Source organism: Eschrichtius robustus, chromosome 15, assembly GCF_028021215.1.
Source record: "Eschrichtius robustus isolate mEscRob2 chromosome 15, mEscRob2.pri, whole genome shotgun sequence".
Lineage (NCBI taxonomy): Eukaryota > Metazoa > Chordata > Mammalia > Artiodactyla > Eschrichtiidae > Eschrichtius > Eschrichtius robustus.
This window is the reverse complement of record NC_090838.1, coordinates 42,996,941-43,009,443: the sequence shown is the minus strand read 5'-3', so window position 1 is coordinate 43,009,443 and position 12,503 is coordinate 42,996,941. Positions and strand designations below refer to the sequence as shown.

General features: G+C 39.0%; 1 protein-coding gene across 17 annotated transcripts in view; it reads left to right on the top strand.

Annotated features, from left to right (window-relative positions):
• Window positions 1-3,033: 3,033 nt before the first annotated feature.
• Window positions 3,034-12,503, top strand: part of NRXN1 (neurexin 1) — a 1,110,559-nt gene continuing 1,101,089 nt past the window's right edge. For 16 of the 17 annotated variants that reach the window (XM_068563994.1, XM_068563993.1, XM_068563989.1 and 13 more), the window contains exon 1: window positions 3,049-3,820. In XM_068563994.1, the coding sequence (XP_068420095.1) occupies window positions 3,049-3,820 (772 nt within the window). Of the gene's footprint in view, window positions 3,821-12,503 lie in introns of all 17 variants that reach the window. The other variant, XM_068563995.1, reaches the window with a different exon arrangement.

The following is a 12,503-nucleotide window of genomic DNA, read 5'->3' as shown; positions in this document are numbered from 1 at the left end:
GTGGTGTGTGTTACCGTAAACATATTAAAATAAATGCAACTGCAGCCGATGACCATACTGTATCGATCCTTCCAGTGGCTTGGGAATGAATTTGATTCTAGAAATGAAAGAAAAGATTAATGAGGCTGTTAGTCTGCTTCTGAATTAGAGTGCTTCTTCCTTTGGCTGCAGTGAGGTTGTTTTCCAGATCCTTTTATTTTATCCTCTAATTTGTGAACTCACTAGGTTTTCCGGGCACCTAGAGAGAATCCTTTTCTCCATATAAATACAGATACTCTCTCACACACAATGAGCTTCCTCTAAGAACTGGGAGAGTCAGTTGACCTCCGCTGTGGTAAGAATATATATGTTTTTCCCCTTCTCTTACATTCCATAAAAAATTGTCTAGGTATGCATCAGTGGAGGAGGGCAGGAGAGAGGTGTAAAGAAAGGTTTTGTGATCTATGTACTACAAGTTAATAAAATAATTGGCTCCAACTGACTTACAAAAAAAAAAAATGGTTTTCTAACACACGAGCTTGTGGATGGTTTCAAAGCACTACTCTTGATCTTGAAATTCCAGATTTATTTCACAATGACTGAAAATTTCAGATTTCTGAGTCCACTTAAATAATGAAAGTATACTGAATAATATGCTATCTTAGAATGATTTTTAAGAGCACTTTTCTTTTGGCTTGGCACGGGAGTAGACGAGATATGGCTGGTGATTGCTGATGGTGTGGAATGTATCAGCCATAATAAATAAGCAACCGAGATTTTTATTTCCCTTTGCTAGTGGGCAGTGTGTGTGTGTGTGTAGTGTGTTGTGTGTGTGCTGAAAGAGAGAGAACCAGTCATCAATTTCATCTGGGGAGGAACTTGAAGTGGGATCCCCTAGCTTGGTGGCTCTCAGCTGACACCTGTAGGGATTGCTCTGTACTGAAGAGAAATGCTCTCAGCTCCCTCCATGGAGAAGCAGCAGCACAATGCGGTGCCATAAATTACTGCTAGTTTCAGCTTGTAGGAAAAAAAGAAGTGTTAATTGGATAGTGAGCTTCTGTGTCCAGGCAATAAATTGGTGTGTGTGCGTGTGTGTGTATGTGGTGGGGGGAGATAGTGGGAAGTGGTGAGGGAGATACATGTGTTTTCTTGACATGACCAGATGACACATTTGTGATTGTTGTTTGTCAAAATGTGAGAGTAATTTTTTGGTAAAAAAAAAAAAAAAGCCTTAAAAACAATTCACTATTTATGATTTCTATACCATTACAAGAACCTGTCAGATTAGCGTTGAATGAAGAGAGGTGATTTAATAGTACAGTGAGTAATTCAAAGATATGATTTAAAATTCAAGCATCCTGGAACCGCAGCAGCTAAGGTGACACACATGCCAGCTGCTGTTTTAACCACACAAATTCTAAGAGCTGACAGCCAGAAAGGACTTGAAGAGGAGTTAAGATCACTACACGGTTAGGCAAAATATTAAATACTTCACCCATCTTTAGAGGAGTTAATATTATGGCAGCTGAGACACAAATGCCACTAAAAATAGACATCTGGCTCCAGTGGGAAGTTTTCTCCTATAACGGATTATTCCTTTAATAAAAAGGAAGAAAATACTTGGTTGAAATTTAAGAGAGATGCCCAAGAGACTATCAATATTCCTTCTCTCTCTGAGAAAAATAAAATGGTAGGAATGCTATACAAATCCATGCTGGCAGCTTCCAGTCAACATTTTGATACGCTCTGCCTGTTGTAAAATCAGCTATTAACTGAGATTTAAATAGGTTGTATTTTTATTGTCCATGTAACCAGTGCACAATACAAGCAGAAGTCCCTAACAGAGCCTTTTTTTCCCTCTCCTTCTCATATATTTTAAAAATGAAACTTTCTCAGAAATAGTAAAAGACAGCATTAGCCAAATCGCTATACAAACCTGGGAGGGTTACCTATTAACAGTTATAATAAACTACAAGGGTGTAATGGCTGATTGTAAGAGTGTGATATTAACTATTAGGAGACATTAGTTCTTACTTGTAGATCAGGACAAATCAGCTCCTTCCAATAAGGTTAACTCTGACTTCCTAACAGCACTAGTTATATACCTGGTTTCTGGGCTGAATAATGATTATATGATACTCTTACAGACTTTAGAACTTAATTTTTATTTTCATTCTCTGCAGATTTCTGGGTCCTTATAAAAAGACAAAATAAAACCAAAATGCATCACCGACACACAACCAATTGATATGCTGGCATCTTAGCGTGGCCTTGCAGAGGTGGAGAGGAAAGAAGAGGGGCTGTTGTGATTTCCACATCTAACAGCTTCTGGCTATTTCACAGCATCTGTGTTTGAACCCTACTGTTGGGGAGGGACAAAGAGAAGTAAAACCCAGCCTGTGAGGCCACCGTGTGCAAGGAATTCTGCTTTGGCTACAGTGGTACTGGAAGTCCATGATATGACAGAAGAAGCAGGCCTTTGAAGCTACTCTGGGGTTGATAAGTGGTGCCTTAAAGAGGCAAGGGGCCCCTTTCTCCCTTCTGGTTTGGGACACTACATCTGGAGGAGAAACACTTGAGGCATTACCAAGCATTCAAGGACCCTGGTTCATTGCTGGCTTCTTGTAATTGCCTGGAAAGTGTGACTCGAACTGCTTCCCTTTTGCCTGGTACCACTGATGGTACCTGGCAGATGATGGTATTTGAAGAGTGAAGCATCTGTTGACACCACCGATAAATGGATGTGTGATTTCCCTTGACTTTCTGTTGACACCTTTTCCAGAGCGTTGCTTCCAAAGTGTATCCTCCCTTTGGTCTGGAAGTTCTGTGGCTGCCCTGTACTACTGGGGTCTACGTTTTCCAGTTGGGAGGGGACTATAGGGAGAGAGGGAGGGGTTGCTGGAAGAAGAAGAAGAAAAAAAGAGCTAGATAAAGGAGGGTGCATCCCTCCCACTCCTGCCCATCCCCTTACCCGACTTATTTCCGGATCCCTATTTCTGCATCACGGTGTCCAGGACCATTTTGACCCTGTCGGCCCCGGCACCCCCCCGCCGCACCCCAGCTCCGAGCATGGGGACGGCGCTTCTCCAGCGCGGGGGCTGCTTTCTCGTGTGCCTCTCGCTGCTGCTCCTGGGCTGCTGGGCAGAGCTGGGCAGCGGGCTGGAGTTCCCGGGCGCTGAGGGCCAGTGGACGCGCTTCCCCAAGTGGAACGCCTGCTGCGAGAGCGAGATGAGCTTCCAGCTCAAGACGCGCAGCGCCCGGGGCCTAGTGCTCTACTTCGACGATGAGGGCTTCTGCGACTTCCTGGAGCTCATCCTGACGCGCGGCGGCCGCCTGCAGCTCAGCTTCTCCATCTTCTGCGCCGAGCCCGCCACGCTCCTGGCCGACACCCCGGTCAACGACGGCGCGTGGCACAGCGTGCGTATCCGACGTCAGTTCCGCAACACCACGCTCTTCATCGACCAGGTGGAGGCCAAGTGGGTGGAGGTCAAGTCCAAGCGCCGGGACATGACGGTGTTCAGCGGCCTCTTCGTCGGGGGGCTGCCCCCGGAACTGCGCGCCGCGGCGCTCAAGCTCACGCTGGCCTCCGTGCGGGAGCGAGAGCCCTTCAAAGGGTGGATTCGCGACGTGCGGGTCAACTCCTCGCAGGCCCTGCCGGTGGACAGCGGCGAGGTGAAGCTGGACGACGAGCCGCCCAACAGCGGCGGCGGGAGCCCGTGCGAGGCTGGCGAGGAGGGCGAGGGCGGGGTGTGCCTCAACGGAGGCGTGTGCTCCGTAGTGGACGACCAGGCGGTATGCGACTGCTCGCGAACCGGCTTCCGCGGCAAGGACTGCAGCCAAGGTAAGGCCGGACGACGTCTGAGCCCCGGGGGCCTCGGCCTGGGCAGGGCGCGGGGAGGCAGGGCGAGGCAGGCCCGGGCCGGTGCATGGGGGCTTCCTTCTCTGGAGAGTGTTTCAGATAGCGTCCCGGTGAAGACCTGTTTCGGGTGTCTCTGCCTTATCACCTCTCACAGCCCCTCCCTTGGTGTCCTCGTCATGGTTGAGCAGCCGCCATTTCCAGGTTCAGTTCCTCCCGGGAGCCCGTTCTACCAACCCTATTTCCTAACAAGTGGCAGGGAGAATGACCTCTCCTCTTCATTGCTCTGGTTCTTTGCCCAGCCGCTCCCTATCTTCATCGGGCTGGGGCGCACCTGAACGTACGCTGTGCTTTTCCTCTACCACCACGAAGTCTGTAATACACCGATTTTCCCCGTATGATGCAGATAAGCATCTAGAAGATTGGGCACACGTTTGGTGAAAAATGAAGTCAGGAGAGATTCAGCATGGTTGAACATCCCCACGTAGTTACTCGTTGGTAAAGGACAAGGGAGACAGGATTCGTAAGCACAGCTGTGCTTTTTACAAGAAAAGTGATACGTCCTGCTTCTGGTTGTGGGAAAAGGTGGTGGGGCGGGGGAGGGCTTGTGAGGATTTCCTTGATTAGAAGGAAGAGGGTTCTTGGAACTAATGTTAGTTTCTTTGGTTATGTCCAAGTCCAACATTTGTCAGTTTAATAAAATTATCTTATTTCTGTGGTTTCTTGAAATGGGAGAGAGGTCAGCTCATGTTTAGAAATGTTAGAGATTAAATAACATATTTCTCAATTAGCAGATGACTTGGAAGGATAAATAGTACAGAAATTTAGATGTTGCTGGACTGGGAAGCTTCTTCAGGCTAATAAACAGGGGATGCAGATGAAGGATTGTAAGAGATTTTCCAAGGATATTCAGCTAATGATATTTATCTGAGTAGTGGAGGCCAAGCTGTAATTCCTGTTGTTCTTAGGGATTGAAACAGTGTGGAATTTAAAAACCTCATATCTCTGAGTTTTATTTTCTCCCCTTTATACATAAAATTCAGTTATTACTGTGTTTCTCCAATGTTGCTACACGACAGTGACCAAGGAGAAATATTGTTGTATAAACACAGGAAAGCCTATGAACAAAAACCAAGTGATATGAAAAAGAAGAAATATGGATGTATCTGTGGCTGAGATGTCAAGGTTTAAACTAGATAGCTTATGGGTCAAATCAAGGCAATCAACACACGGATAAATGGCATTTATGGCTGATTTTTTAAAAAGGTGAATTGTTAAATCTGATTTTGAAAGCTGTAGTGACAAAAGCTCTATGTATGGCTGTATTTTATTGTATAATGTCTTCTGTTTTTGTTTTTTTTTGCTGACACTGCTAAGGGGAACTAGCCCTTGTAAATCTTATTGGACTTGGCAGTCCTCTCTTACCTGACTTTAAGAGAAATGAAGACTTGATAAAATTTGTAATTGTTTAAACAGCAAAGGGAGTTAGGAAGAAAAAAAAAAATGTGGTCATTAGGAGAGTTCTGTAGCCTTCATGTGCTAATGGAAAAAAAGTAAAACATTATTTCATTGCTTTCTGCCTTCACGAAGGTTTTTGTTTTCATGTATCTTGTTTTAAGTAATTATAGAAGACTGTGTATTCCATGGCCTATACTGCACTTCAGCTTGATCAGTAAATTTCCATGGATTTAGCATCAGGCTTTATAGTTATGTTTTCCAAAAAAAAACAGTACATGCTTTTTCTCTACCAAATCTGACTTAATTGTAAACCATGAATAAGATAGCTATATTTGATGGTTTGCTATAGTATAATTTGAAATTGCAGACCTCTGCACTGATAAATAGAAATGAATTAAAAATGGACATTATTTTATGGGACAAATTGCTCTAAGTATCCCAGTGCCGCTTTAAAATAGAGCCGGCAATTTAACGAAGAACACATGAGATATAACTTCCTTCCTTAAATTAGGAAACAAATATGACACAATGACAGCTTGTTCTGTGTGGGAGTGTTTTAAATGAAAATTTTTATTTTTCTGTGCATTTTTAACGTAGGAATCCAGGGATGTGCATAATCAGGAACAGTTAAGAGTGGAGAAAGCATGGCAGAAGTAATATTTTGAAGAGAAGCAGAATTAGATAGCTCTGAAATGCATTTTGCAAGCGGATAGCTCTTTCCATGAGACGAAGAATTTGGAATTAGATATATAATTGAACACGGTAGTACTTGATGCATAAAGTAATTCAGCCCAGAAAAGAAAATCCATCAGGATAGTTCTGGAGCATTGATTCATTTTGAAAATTTGAAATGAAAACAGAGTGCAAAGATCACCACTAGTCATGAAAGGAAAACAAAAGGCTGGGTTCCTTTGATTATCACAGAAATGGGAGATGGAGTGATAAAGGCAGAGATGGTCTCCTCAGAAGGATTGGCTCCATTTTGCTTATTTTCCCTGTTTCATGTGTGTCAAGTGACTATTAAATAATTAATTGAGAATGGATGCCTCTCCCAACACCAATCATGTATTGATGGCTAGGAATAGATGGTTTCTATTCAGATGAAGTATAAACAAAGCCTTGCCTGTAGCCAGTATTTGCACTGATTGCCACATTAAAGAAATAATAATAATTTAAAAACAAGTAAATCCATAATCATTAGAGAAAATTTGGAAAAAAATTAACAGCAAACATTAAACAATATTCAAATTGTATGTGGTCCCAACTGCAATTTCTTTTTTTTTAACTTAATGAAAAAGTCTAATATTATTTTAGTTGCCTTTGTATTCAAAATACAGTAAGAATTATTAAAAATAAAATAAGAATATTCTTTTTTTCTAGAATGTCTTTAAACAACTTATACATCTATGGATTTCTAGAATATTTTCATTTAATGAGCTCAAGTTCATCCTTGCTCTATTTGTTCAGGCAGGCCTAGCAAGTTTTATTTATTTATTTATGTGGTGATGTAAAGAGAACACAAGGACGGTTATGTGTCATGATCAGGTTAGTGACAGAGGCTGGGTAAGAGCACCAACACCCTTATTCTCAAGCCCTGTATTTATCATGTCTGCTGAATAAGATTTCCAGTTTATTAGGTTTGATATCTTTTCAGATTCAGGGATTATTCAAAAGAAAAAAATATATATATATGGCTGATGGAACAGAACTAACTTATGTGTTTTAACCCTGAGAGTCAGCCTCAGACGTCACTATACAAGAATGTCATTGTTCCTGAATGATGGATGCTTATAGGGTACATAGCTTTTTCAGTGAATCATACCCATCTAAGTGCCCTGGGACCATTATTATTTAATAAGTTTCTACTTAAGGAGACTAATAATTTCCTAGCAGCTTAAAAGAATTAGTGAATTCTGTGGCTACCCAGTTAAAAATGAGAATAAAAGGCTGATCAATGAGAATTTAAGTTATATGTTTTACAATTTCCAGGTCCAGGTTTTATGCATTTTAGGGTCCCTTATATGAAAATTTCATACTAGACTCTGAGTATCAATTTTATTCCTCTATTTAAATAGCCAGAAACACATATGGCTTATGATGGCTGATTGCTTAATATCACTAAACATGACAGTGTGATAGATATCATTTAATAAAGCCTCTGCTTTCTATGACTTTACTAATGTGGCCAGACGGACAACCATATTCACTCACTCATTTATTCATTCATTCCTTTCTTTGTTCAACAAATATTGACTAAGTGCTTTGTATGTGCCTGAATCATAGGCCCAGGCAATACAATTGTGAGTAAACTCTCACCAATAGTTCCTACCTTAATAGGAAGGTAGAAACCTCACATTTCTTTGTGGAGGCACAGTAATTAAAAAATAAATAAATGAAAACTTTAAATGATGGTATGTATTTTGAATGACAGGTACATGGTACTTTGAGAACTTTAAAATAGTGTGAACAGACCTAATCAAAAAAAAATTTTCTTTACGGGTGATATTTAAAGTAAAATCTGAGAGATGAGAAGGAATTAGCCAGGTAAAGGCAGAGGAGAAGTATTAGGTCAGAAGCCTGGTGCAGGAGATGGCATAGCACATTCAAACAACTGAGGGAAGGCCCTTGAGTATGGAGCTCTTAGAGAGAGGAGTAGGGCCAGGTCATGTAGGGCCTTCTAGCCCATGTCAAGGATTTTAATCTTTATTGTAAAAATGATGAAAAAGCAATGGAGGGAGTTTAGTGTGGAAGGTAAGGAGGAGGGTATCATTATCAAATTTACATTTCAAAAATGTCACTGACTACAGTGTAGAGACCAGATTGATAGGGGCCTAGAGAAAAAGAGAAAGCATTATTTTCTGTCAGTCAACAACATTTGTTAAGCACACACTGTAAACTGTAGATTGAACCAGGGGACATAGAGGAAAAGATTCTTTCTCTAAGGAAGTTAGAATCTTTGTGAGTTTGGTTATGTATAGAACTCTAAGGCCACTTGTTTGGAACACTGTGGTTCTACTTGTAAAATGCATTATCTGAACCCTTTATGTGGATTATCATGTGGTTTCTCTCAGATATACACATCAAATCTGTAGGCTCCTGGAGCACATTGGCAGTGCCATACTTTATTATACCCCCAGGTACCTCGCTCAACATGCCTTCCTTCTGACAGTATATATTGATTGATTGATTCTAGGCTTTCAGTATTTTAACTGCTACAGTAAAGGGAAATACTACATAGATACTTATAATTTTCGTAAGGTTAAAAAATTTTAAGTAGTTACCATATAGGTAGGTACTAGACAAAAATGATTCAGAGATTTTGCCAGTTTTGTTTGAAGCCTACCATCTGAGGAAAAGGTGGATCACCTGTGCTGAGAAAGCTTTGAGTGGAATGGATAAATTCATAATTTTGATTTAGATAAAATGTTCTGGGAAGCTTTTAAAGCATAACAATGATCTATCAGAATAAGCTTATCTTGATTATAAACTAATAATCAAAACTGAGTTACCATTCTAAAATGCCACAGATGAGGTGGAGTGTGTTATTTTAACTATTCTGAGATGCATTTGGATTATGCAGACTGTGGGACCATGCTGCCTGGTTTAAGTGGGCACACTCAAACTTTATTCCTCAATATTGTCATCTGTGAAAATGGTATAATAATAGTACTTACTTCATGGGGCTCTTATCAAAATTAAGCAGGTGACTTCATGTAAAGCTCTTAGAATAGTGTTTGGCACATAGTAAATATTCTTAAGTATCCACTTGCTATTTTTGTTACTATTATCACCACTACCACCAGCACCACTACTTCTACTGATACTATTTTCTTTAGGGCTACTGTCAAGCAAAATTCAAATATGGAACATTTTCCAAAAGTTTCAGCTTATAAAGAAAAGCAAAGAGTAAACACATTGAGCCTATATTTCTGTTTTACACAGCTGTGCTCTAATGTTAACCATGTCTGGTTGTGATTCAAAATATTTAAAACATCATATTCTACTTGAGAATTTTTATTATGATTAAGTGAGCCTTTAACACAAAGGCATTTGTAAAAACTGTCACTTTCCATATAAACTAATACCTTTATCCATCCCAATCCTATACTTAGTGATTTTTACTATATTTATCCTAATGTAAAGGTATAGATATCTAATGGATCTATCCTATTTATATTTTGTCTTTGAGGCTTTTTGATAAGTTAAAGTTATTTACATGTATGTTGCAGAGAAGCTAGGTAATATAGTTGAGCTTTAAAAAGCTCAAGAAAGATTTCTTATAGTTATAAACAGATAATATTTTTAGTGTAAAATCATATATGCTAGTAACATGTTCCAGTTTTGGATAGCATTAAATGAAATGTGATAATTAAATGATTATTTAAGGAATCCCTGATTGACTGCAAAAAGGACAGGTACTATATAATATTTCTGTTATTCTTAGCTGCATTCTGAGTATTAGAACCCTGAGCCACACTGGTTTCTGAAAACAGGAACCACATTCCATATCCCTTTCTCAGTGAGCAGTTGGTGGCTACACCGTTTGTAGGGTTAACTCCTATAAATATACACTGAAAATTAGGCCTTATTAAGATACTCAGGTTTTGTTTTATTATGGAGATAATAAACCTATTATTAGAAGTTGTTACGCAAACTGTACTTTCAAAAAATTGCACAAGTATATTTGAAATAATTCAGAATAAATCATTTTTGCATTCCAAAAGATTTTAGTTCATTATGCATCACAGTATTATGCAAAACTCTTATACTTTTTCCTTGTGTACTTCTCTATAATTTTATGGCTCAGTCCCTTTCTATTAACTTGGAAGTGCAGGAATAGGTAGGTGTGTGTGGTCCTTGCTGAGTAGTAAGTCTTAAAATGTCTGAATTAAGTTTTGGGAAAAAAAAGGTTTTTTTGTTAGTTGCTTTAGAGCTCTTCAGAAATTGCACGGCTTTTTGGTTTTCTCTCTTAAGCATGGAGTCCATGTATTTCCACTTGAATATGCGAATGGGTACAATGCTCTCTCAGATTCTTTTCCTACAATGTTATTGTTTCCACAATGTGTGTAAACAGAATGTGGCATGGGGTCTGAAGAACTAAATTCCAGGTGTGGCATTGCCTCTAAGTTGCTGTTAAAAGTAGAGTAAGGCTGCTAATGTCCTAATTTCAATTTCCAAGATTGCAAATTGAGAAACACCTAATCAGACTACTCCTGATTGTGAACCCCTGCTAACCTACCTCAAAGAGTGTTTGTGAGTAGCTGATACAGGTAAACTCTCAGAAAAACTTGAAAATTTAGAAGAAATATCTAATGGCAGCAGCATAGTGGCTCTAGGATTTGTGAATGTTAATAGTGAAAATGTTAAACTTGTTTCTGTAAATCTACTTTGAGGTCATTTTAGGCGGATTTTAGATCGTTTACACTCAACAGTAGGTGTAAGATTTGGTGGAGTTCTCTTAGTACCTATTGACACATTAATATAGACAAGCTGAATAAAGAGGGCAGTGGTCCCCTTGTTCCTCCTGTGTAAAATCTAAACAAATGAAATTAGTAACTTAAGGTAGCAACTGTATGAGCACGTATTGCATGATTCTATTTATGTGAAGTTCGAAACAGACACAACTAATCTATGGTGATAGAGGTCAGAATAGAAGTTACCTTTTAGTAGTGTTGATTAGAAGAGGACACAGTGGAGCCTTTGGCATGATCTGGGTGTGGTTACATGGGCATATATATTTGTAAAGATGCATGTATTACACACTTAAGATTTATGTACTTTACTGTATATAAGCTCTACCTGAAAAAAAAAAATCCTTCAGATTATGAAAGGAATGTTGCTCAATGAATACTAATGCACTGAATACATATAAAAAATTACTTACAAAAGGGTCCTTAATGTAAATCCATATTTACAAATCTTAGCAAAAGAGTCAAATATTTGTAACATAAATCCAATGACCATTCCAGGGAGCAAGTGTATTTTATATATGAATACATCTAAGAGAAAGGAGAGAGAGTATTGTTTTAAATACCTTAACAACCTTTGAACTTGTTTCCAATTTCTTGTGCTTTTATAATGGAGATAAAACATAGGTTCTTATTTTACATTTGCATCTGTTGAGTGAAAGTCTTACCAATACATTCAAGCAATGTATGTTTTCTAATTAGAACAACTCAACTGCTGGTATTTTAGGTAATTAGTAATCAGTAAGTTGTAAAAGCTCAAATATTTGAATGAGTGATTGGATATTGGGAAAAAAATCACTAGCCCAACTATACTGTCTAAATCTACAAATACACATGATTTCTCCCCCAAAATATTAGGCATCAAATTGTTTCAAAAGATGCACTAGGCGCCCCTACTTTAACGGTGCCATAAGCACTTCTTGAATGTGAATACAATTTAACATCATTCTGTTTAGAATCACATTTATTATACTTACTATTTAGTGTTTACTGAGTGAAAGGCATTGTACAGTATACTTTATCTGTTTTACCTCATTTATTCCTGCACCATCGTACTTGATAGGTTTTATAAAATTCCCATTTTACAAATGTTAAAACTATGTATGTATTAGAAAAGCTAACTTGCCAAAAGTTCCATAGCTCAATGGCAGAGATGAAATTTGAGCCCAGGTGTGTCTGTTGCCCCAGCAGGCAACTCTGTCCATTATATGACAAAACCTGTGTGTTTTAACAGACAGATAATGGCTGCTGAAAATGTATTCACTAGTTGTTAACTTGGTGCTAATTTGAATGGCCGATTTATAATAAAGCCTTCAGAATTGAGGATTGTGGCAGACCCTTACATTTAGTGCCATTTCCTAATGTCATGATAGTAAAGAAATGGATTAGCTTGTCAGGATTCATCACACTTTGTTTCTATAATGCTTGCTTATTTGCTTCTTTTGTTGGCCTTCTATTCATATTATGCTTAAATAGGTTGATTGTACTCTAATGTAACCAGAAGTAAAGCCCCAGTATATTGCATCTAAAGAATATTACAACTAATTCTTGATCTTTTGAATGAAAATACTTAGTTTTCAAAAAGCAAGCAACACAATTCTCATCTATTTCAGATTCTAGGAGATAAAATTATTGAAAATATCAAAAGTCCATGGTGATTCAGCACAAATGTAAAGACCTAGGCCGGTTCCCTAAGTAGGCCCTTCGTGAGAGTTGCTGAGTCAGAACATGGTTCTGCTGAA